The following is an 8,771-nucleotide window of genomic DNA, read 5'->3' as shown; positions in this document are numbered from 1 at the left end:
AGAGAGGTTGGCAGCATGCTTACCTGGCTTGCAGGAGAGCTAAATTCAGGTTCTTCACCTGCACCAAACAGAGCAGGACTTCATCCTTGCTTTTGAACCTCTCTGATCTTGGACACATGGGTATGGCTGTTTGGGAGATAAGGCACTGCCTCCTTTTCTCTGTGCCTGCGAGCCACCTGTACTAAAACTGGTAGACACATCTCACCAACAAAACTTTGGAGGGAAGAAATAGCATTGTTTTAAAAACATCGTTCGTCAGTGATTAACGCTCCGTTTTCTCCCTTGTTTGTTTTTGTCATTCAGAGTGTCACATGCTGGGGGGTGTCACATAGGGACAGTTTGTCCCCAAATTATTACAATCCAGCTCCTATCCTGCTAGTGTGCAAACGGTATGTTAATTAACATAAATAACCACGTAGCTGTGGTTTCTTGCTAATCAGGGTTCAACTTGCAATAGATACCATCATGTTACATAAGAACAAAATATGGTTTGGTATGTGTGCCCTGGTTTACCCCATAGCTGATAGTAGTACCTTGCTGTATGTAACTAGATAATAGCATCCCTCATTTGCTCCTCTCCTAGCTTCAGTGCTCCTTCCCTATCCCTCACGCAGAGAAAATTACCACTGAAGTGAATAAAAGTTTTCCTGAATTAGGAGTGACAGCATATTTGCCATTTATAGCCTAGGAGTAGCACAGTGTTGCAGATGGAGTAGTAAAACAGTAAATAGGATAGGAGTAACATTGCTTTCACATTCTCGACAACATGGTTTTTTTTTATCTTGCTCAGTGTTACTGAGTCTTAGAGTGCCATTTCTCAGACTGCGCATTTCTTTCTCCAAGGCTTAGAAACCTTGTTCTGTCTTCAGAGCAGTATTGTTCATCGCCATATGGGATAAGGTAATTATTAGCCATATAAATTTTCATTTTATAGGACAGTTCTAATTCCTGGAGGCCAGCGGTTACTCTGGTAGATCTCATTTCGGTCGCACTTTTTCAGCTGACTGCACACGAGTATAAATTACTGCTGTTTCTCCTTTGGCAGTACTTTGTGGACCCACTTTGGTAGGAGTCTCGGTGTACTGGGCACCATGCAAACTTAACAGAAGAGAGAGCCTTCCTCTGAAAGACTTACAAGCCTTGTAACGTGTAAGGAAGGAGAATGCCTTTACATATTTTTGTGCAGTTTCAATTATATCTACTTGTCCTTTAGCCTGTTCTTAATTAGCTCTGGGTATTATAGAAGAAATGTATAGACATGAAGATGAAAATGTTTTCTAAAATAGAAGCCTGAAAGTTTTGATTCTGGATTTCCCTTTCTTGTTTTTCGTTCCTTTTCTTGCCACATCAATGTTTCTGCAGTTATCAGTAGCATCATTGTATTGCTCATAATTACTTTCTGAGGAAGAATGTAAATATTCACTGTTTCTATTCAGGCTATTAAAATTGCTCTATCAATCATCCTCGTTTGAAAATTATAATAAATTCAGCCCTTTTTTTAGACAACTATAAAAACTTGCCAGTCCTCCCTCTCCTCTAGAACATCAGGAGTGGATAGGTACGAGCATTTTGATGAAGTCACGTTCTTATTCCCTGAGTGAACTGGTCCTGTAGACCGACTAGGGGAGGTGTAATTCTCCCTGTTGTCCAAGATGAGTTACCAGCCTTTTATGTATTATCTATTTTATATTTTACGTAAGGGGTCTTCATGTTCTGATAGCATCCAAGCATCTAAGGCTATACATAACCACACAGTGGAGGGCAGTAGGGGGACTTACCCCTTCAACATTTCACTAATTCTTTCACTTTGTGGGCAAAGTCTTACAAAGTTGTGTCTTCAACCTTCAGCTGATGTTTTAACCTTTTATAGGTTTGAACGCCGGTAAAGCAGGTTAGAAAAAAAGGAGCTTGTGAAGTTAAATCCAGGTCTGTGCAGGCAGCTGAGCAGTGTGTCTGTAAAAGCCACTCCATCTAGTGGCAGTCGCTTTGTACAACTGGTCCAGCAGTGCCCGTAAGCAGCCGGCTGATAGGAGGAAAGTCTAAAATGGTATTCAGCTATGGGTTTTCTGGTTTTGGCCTTCAAAAGATGCTTGAAATTTTTGTCTGTTGTTTAATTCTTATCTGTAATCACATTTCATTACTTACTGTGAACTGCTGAACGCAGTCATGGAAATGCACCAGAAATTTTGAGTGCCAGCATCAGTGTGGGCTCATCCTCACCTTTAATCAATGCTTTGTTTCTTTTTAAAGCTGCTTTAAAAAGAGTGAGGTAGTAGAGCTCATTTTAGGAAGCGATGAGGCTGAGAGCTTTGGAGACTCAAAGGCTCTGTTGGAACAGCAGCTTTTGGCAGAGCAGGGAGGCTCTCCCTCACTGCCACCCTGCCCAGGAGGGGACTGTGCTGTGGCACAGAGCTGTCATACAGCCCCATCCAGAGAGGAGGGGTCTGTGCAGGGGACCCTTGTCCATAGGGAGGCTGTGAGAAGGCTCCAAGAGTATTTAATGTAGAGATGTTAATGGGTCTTGGGCTATATGGGTTTGGGTTGCGTTGAAGCCAACGTGGGTCGTGCCTCCTCACTACTCCAGGTTGACAGAAGAGCTCAGAGCTAAAATTTATGTGGCGCTGGCACTTCCAAATGAAAAGACCAGGAACCAGAGCACTGCTTCTGCCATCAGCTGTGGAGTCAAAGTCAAATCATGCAACATCTCAGACTGTGTCATGGACTCTTCCAATAACTTCAGTGCCAAAGGCCAAGTCTTGTTTTCACCAGCAGCCATGGAAAACCTCGCTTATCGCTTCAGCGCATTTCAGTATTGTTATACTGGGGTAAACTAGTATCTAAATTAAAATAAACGAAATTCCAGGAAAGTACAATTTCAGATCAGGCAAATGGCTGTTTTACTGCAACTTTAATAAAAATCAACTGCTACTTGAATAGGTGCATGCACACATACTGCTAGAAATTTCCAATTATGATATTCCCAACAGCAAACAAAAACAAAATTAATGTCAGCTGCATCCCCCAAAGTCTAAACTACACCACTAATGAACTCCCAAGTACTCTCAAAGAAAACTCTCTTTGCAAAGACAATAAGGTGGAAATTACTGTAATAATCTCAATGTAAAAATACAGAGGGAAAAATAATTTAAATTCAGAGTAAGACTTGCCTCTCCTGATCCCATTAACCATGTTGTTAGCATAGCATATGCATGCATAGTGATATTGTCACATAACTCACTGCCACCTTCAAAAGACCACGCAGGAATTCGTGTTCTTTCATTTGTATTTCAAGCAAAGACAGGGGTTGCACAGTGGCTGGCACCTTATTCTGAGGAAGCCTATACTTAACATGACTCCAGCAGGGACTCGCTACCTCATAACAATTTGTTTGTCTGTCTAGCAGAAGTGCTCAGTTGCATATGATTTTTGAAGCTTTACTCAGACATAATCTTCTCGACATGAGGCTGTGACTTTAATCATTAAAATGCTTGTCTTTCTTCTGTCAGCAATAAACTGGAATAACAGGGAATACCACAGCCATCTTTACATGTTTATAGACCTACTTGAGTTATTTAAATTATTTTTGGATAGTTTTCAAATGAATAACACATTCTTCACTTCTGGTTTCAAACCAGTGTTTTAATGCCAAGTATAAAGTTGCCAGACTTCATCCGAAACAGATTTGTCAGTTGTCAGCAGGGTCATTTTTGCAATATGTAACATCTGCAAATTCAGCTGTAAAGCACCTTCTGGAAGAAAAGTACCTTACATATTAGATTATTGCTGTTCATTTTTAATGTGTGCTTCCCTCATTTCCCTCCCTCACTGCTCAAACTCTCAAAATTAATTTCATTAATATATTTTAAGATTGCCTAATAATTACATTATTATTATTTGCTGAGCAGTGCTGTCTGCGAAAGCTGACACAGCGAGTGTCTGTGTTGTGTGTTGTACTGTCCTGGGAAGGGTCATTTATACTCCTTGTTTGCTGCACTGAAGTTGCAGTGTCTTCGGGAGGTCTGGGGTCATCTATTTCCTTCAGTACTCAACCTCCAGGCCTGCTGAAGGAAGTGGAAAGCTTTGAGCTACAGAAAAAGTCTTGAGCATTCAGATGCTGTGTGTAAGGGCAGTATAAATATTTCATCAGCCAAATGATCTCTGCTGCTTCTGGAAATGCTTGTGATTTCTTCTGGTTTTATGTATGGTGCTGTTGTAAAGAGGAATCATTCTCTTGTAGTTTTCACGGGAAAACTGAGCTGTGGTATCTGCTGTGCGAGTCTCTTGCAGAGTTGAGGTGATCAGTACTCTGGGTTTTGGCAGATAATCTCTCGTGGCCTTGCTGGCTCTTTATTGTCAGTTGTGTAAAGTGAACAGGTTAAGCCAGTACAAGCCTGTATATGGCATCTGGGATTTCTTGGGTGTCACAAACAATTTCCTCCATTCTAAAGGCATGGAAAAGCTTGGTTTTGTGCCTGTTGCTGATGTAATCATTGAGATATCCCCTAGCAGATGCAGAATAGCTGCAGCACACCGAAGCAATGATTCTGGCTCTTACTTCTACTCAGACCCCTCTGAGCCACTGGCGGTGGAAGGGGCCCTAAAGCAGATGTTCAAGGCATCTTACATGGGCAAAGTTATATGAAGAAGCACAGCATAAGAAGAGCTCTAAGACCTGTTGTGCGTATTAATGCATGTAAGATGCTCAGGTGCCGGTGAGGGTGCTCTCTCAAGGATACCCAGACCAGGAGTCACACTCTGCAGTTAATCACTGTCCACAAGCAAAGGCTGAGCATGACGGGACTCAAGAGACCAGTGGCTATGTGGGGACCTTTTGCTGGGCTCCCCATTTCTGAAGGGACAGAATGTTTTTGAAGTTGTCCCCTATGGGACAAGTTACTTTTCCATGCTTCTCGCAGGAGCAGTGGCTCCTGGTCCTGTTTGCCTGCAGTTTTGGACAGAGCTGCACTCTGACCCAAACTTGGTGCCATGTTTTTTAGGCAACCGAGAACTGCCCTGATCAAGGCTTTTGATCTACGCAAAGCAGATCACTGATGCACTCACTGACTTAGCAGGGCTACTTACTTTTTCTGAAGCTGTGGACAGGGCTAACAGCCCACCTCCCCCATAGAGTCCAGACATCCCAGTTGCCTTGGTTTGCTTAGCAGAAGAAAGGAATAGAGTAATTAAGCTGTATCCTGGTCTCTATATTTGTAGATTAGCACCTTGCTAATAAACTTGCAATAACAAATTCAGGATGTTAGTAGACCTCAGATTGCTGTAGCAGGGTAATGTGAATATACAGTCATACTGTGTGAACTTAAAATGTGTGGCTCTTTCCCCATTCCCTCTCTGTTGTCAGGTTTTCAAAACCCTCAGTGCCTTTTGAAAGAAAAGCAATGAAGGTGATGATTCAGTTTAATGCTGCTCCTGCAGTGGCACTTGGTATTATCTAAATGAAACAAGCTCAAGGAATATTGGTCTGCAAGGTACTTTGCAATCAGGAGCCAAGTTCAGGTCTAGAGAAAAATATCTTTCTGGTGGAGCGGCTCGGAAGGTTTTGATGAGAAATGAAAATTACTTTTCTCTGGAATACTCCGTTCTCTGCACCTCTGGTTTTCATGTCCCTTTTTAGTGTAATTCAGTTTTAGTGAAATCCAGGTGATTTCTTTCTAAGTGTTCAACTCGGCCTGATTCCTGCAGGTGTCAAAGGCTAGACCTGCACTGAGTACAAGAGAAAAGTTCATTTTGTTTGACACAGTTGTCTGTGGAGTTTGTCTCCCTCTTTGTCTTAATGAAGTCTGATCTTTTCCCCTTCTAGGATTTCCTCCGATGCATTTTTCCCTCTCCCAAGTCTCTCTGAAACCAACAAGACTGGGGTTATGAAGTCAATCCTAGATGGCCTCGCAGATACGACTTTCCGAACAATCACAACAGATCTCCTTTACGTGGGCTCCAACGATATCCAGTACGAAGACATGAAAGGCGACATGGCATCCAAGCTGGGATACTACCCCCAGAAATTCCCTCTCTCTTCCTTCAGGGGTGATCCTTTCCAAGAAAAAATGACTGCGGGAGATGACCCCCTGCTGAGCATTATTCCCTCAGATCAGGTCAACATCACAGAGTTTTACAATAAGTCCCTGTCCACGTTTAAGGATAATGAGGAGAACATACAGTGTGGGGAGAACTTCATGGATATGGAGTGCTTCATGATCCTGAACCCCAGCCAGCAGCTGGCCATCGCTGTGCTGTCACTCACCCTGGGCACCTTCACGGTCCTAGAGAACCTCCTTGTCCTGTGCGTCATCCTCCATTCCCGAAGCTTGCGGTGTAGACCCTCCTACCATTTCATCGGCAGCCTGGCTGTGGCTGACCTCCTGGGCAGCGTGATTTTTGTCTACAGTTTTGTGGATTTCCATGTTTTCCACCGGAAGGACAGCCCCAATGTCTTCTTGTTCAAACTGGGTGGAGTTACAGCCTCCTTCACCGCCTCTGTAGGTAGCCTTTTCCTGACGGCAATAGACCGGTACATATCTATACACAGGCCGCTAGCTTACAAAAGGATTGTTACCCGACCAAAAGCTGTCGTAGCATTTTGTGTGATGTGGACCATCGCTATTGTAATAGCCGTTCTTCCCCTGCTCGGCTGGAACTGCAAAAAGCTCAATTCCGTTTGTTCGGACATATTCCCCCTCATCGACGAGACGTACCTGATGTTCTGGATTGGGGTCACCAGCGTCCTCTTGCTGTTCATTGTCTATGCCTACATGTACATACTGTGGAAGGCTCACAGCCACGCTGTTCGCATGATTCAGCGGGGCACGCAGAAAAGCATAATCATTCAGTCTACGGAGGATGGTAAGGTGCAGATCACTAGGCCTGATCAAACTCGTATGGACATCAGGTTAGCCAAAACCTTGGTCCTTATCCTAGTCGTTTTAATCATATGCTGGGGCCCTCTCCTTGCCATCATGGTGTACGACGTCTTTGGGAAAATGAACAAGCTCATCAAGACTGTCTTTGCCTTCTGTAGCATGCTCTGTTTGCTGAATTCAACAGTGAATCCCATAATCTATGCTCTGAGGAGCAAGGACTTGCGACACGCCTTCCGCAGCATGTTCCCCACCTGCGAGGGGACGGCGCAACCCCTTGACAACAGCATGGAGTCTGACTGCCAGCACAAACACGCCAACAACGCAGGGAACGTGCACAGGGCTGCTGAGAGCTGCATTAAGAGCACAGTTAAGATTGCCAAAGTTACCATGTCTGTCTCCACAGACACGACTGCTGAAGCGTTGTAAGTCAGAGACTTCTCAGTGTTGTGAGAAAAAAGGGAGTTAGTTTTAAAAAAACAAACAACAAAAAAAATCAACAACAGAGAAAACCAAACCCGTGGCTTAACGTGTTTGTACCCTCCTGTAATATTTTTTTGGTTTGTCATTGTAAGCTGAGCGATGATTGTGTTAAGAGCATTGCCATCAGCCAGTCCTTCAGGTTTTACAATTAGGGATTCAAGCTAAATTTTCTACAGTTTTTTTTCTCAAAAAGTGTTTGCTGAATAATAGTAAGTTTCCTGAAAGAGCACAGAGAAAATACCAGGTTAGCAATGCTCCTTTTGGGAGTGTGAAGAAAAATTGTGAAACCTAATTGAAAACTAATGCATCCAAAACCAATACCATCAAATAAGGAAAAAAGCCTTGTAATCATGCTGTTCATTTCAATGTGAAGTGTATTTCATGTCCATAAGTACTAGGAGTTTTTGATTTTTTTTCCAAAAGCGGCAGTGCTGAGTTTTAGAGGTTTTGTAAAATGTGTCGTGTCCTGTGAATCGTATGCTGTTTTATTATGTGTTATTGATATTTGTCTGATTAAACAAAGTGATAAGGTAGACTTCCGTGGAAATAATGTGAAATGTGATATGTAAACCCCATTGAAAACACTTACTGTATTTGAAGAATTCCTATGAGCTATTTTGGAAATTTTACACTTTTAGTGGTCTTCTGTGGACTTAGAGGAGAGGCTTTGTGTTCTTCTACTAAAATCATTTCCCCACTGCCTTTTACTTTCACATGCATTCGAGAATAACAGCAACAAAGGAATAGAGGAGGAATGTTAAGAGAGGAATGCACTGGTTCAGACTTTTATATACCACTGCGTTTATACAGAAGGACGTTTCTGGTTGTACAGACTATCGCCCTGCTCTCGGGCATTATGAACACTGAAAGGCGAAGGTGCTGGATATTAGCTCCTTTAACAGGCAACTGGTTTTAAGCCACGTGCTGGTGCTGGACCACTGAAGACAGCATGTGTCAGACTCAATGTGCGATGTTATCACTGTGCAGTTGATGTATAATTCAAGTGTGTCGCATTCTTGTATCCCAGGTTTAAGCAGATTCAGAGCCTGAGATGTCAAACTCCCATCTTCACTAAAAGAGGAGGAAATATTGTCAGACTTAGACATTTCCTTATTGTGTGAGCGTGTATATAAATAAATATCTATGTGTGTGTACGTGTGTGTATGTGTGCGTGCGTGTGTGTGTAAGTATACTAATCGGTGTGAGTCATGGTAGCATAACTAAGATAGGTCACTATGACCAAATGTAAACTGTATTTCTTGTTGCACGCTTTGCACACAAATTCTGTTTCTAAAATTGAGTTCTTCCAACTGATTACTGAGGAAGGTACCGTATTAAGAACATCCGATCCACTCTGAGGAGTGTATCTATGTGCTAGAGAAAGCAACCTTTCAGTTGTACTTGAGAATAAGGGGA

At 42.7% G+C, this 8,771-nt stretch overlaps 1 protein-coding gene across 2 annotated transcripts; it reads left to right on the top strand.

The window, feature by feature from the left end:
- The first annotated feature begins 318 nt into the window (after positions 1-318).
- CNR1 (cannabinoid receptor 1 (brain)) lies at positions 319-8,509 on the top strand. 2 transcript variants are annotated; one of them, XM_010192633.1, is made up of 2 exons: positions 319-389; positions 5,819-8,509. In XM_010192633.1, the coding sequence occupies exon 2, from the start codon at positions 5,880-5,882 to the stop codon at positions 7,299-7,301; it is 1,422 nt and encodes a 473-aa protein (XP_010190935.1). In that variant the 5' UTR covers positions 319-389; positions 5,819-5,879; the 3' UTR covers positions 7,302-8,509. The 2 variants fall into 2 exon arrangements, with proteins under 2 accessions (XP_010190935.1, XP_010190934.1); XM_010192632.1 differs by lacking the exon at positions 319-389 and having other exon boundaries at positions 5,880-5,965; positions 6,041-7,542.
- Positions 8,510-8,771: the final 262 nt, after the last annotated feature.

The sequence above is a fragment of the Mesitornis unicolor genome, unplaced genomic scaffold (genome assembly GCF_000695765.1).
Source record: "Mesitornis unicolor isolate BGI_N332 unplaced genomic scaffold, ASM69576v1 Scaffold48699, whole genome shotgun sequence".
In the NCBI taxonomy this organism is placed as follows: Eukaryota; Metazoa; Chordata; class Aves; order Mesitornithiformes; family Mesitornithidae; genus Mesitornis; species Mesitornis unicolor.
The sequence above is the reverse complement of the archived record's forward strand: the minus strand, read 5'-3'. Positions and strand labels throughout refer to the sequence as shown.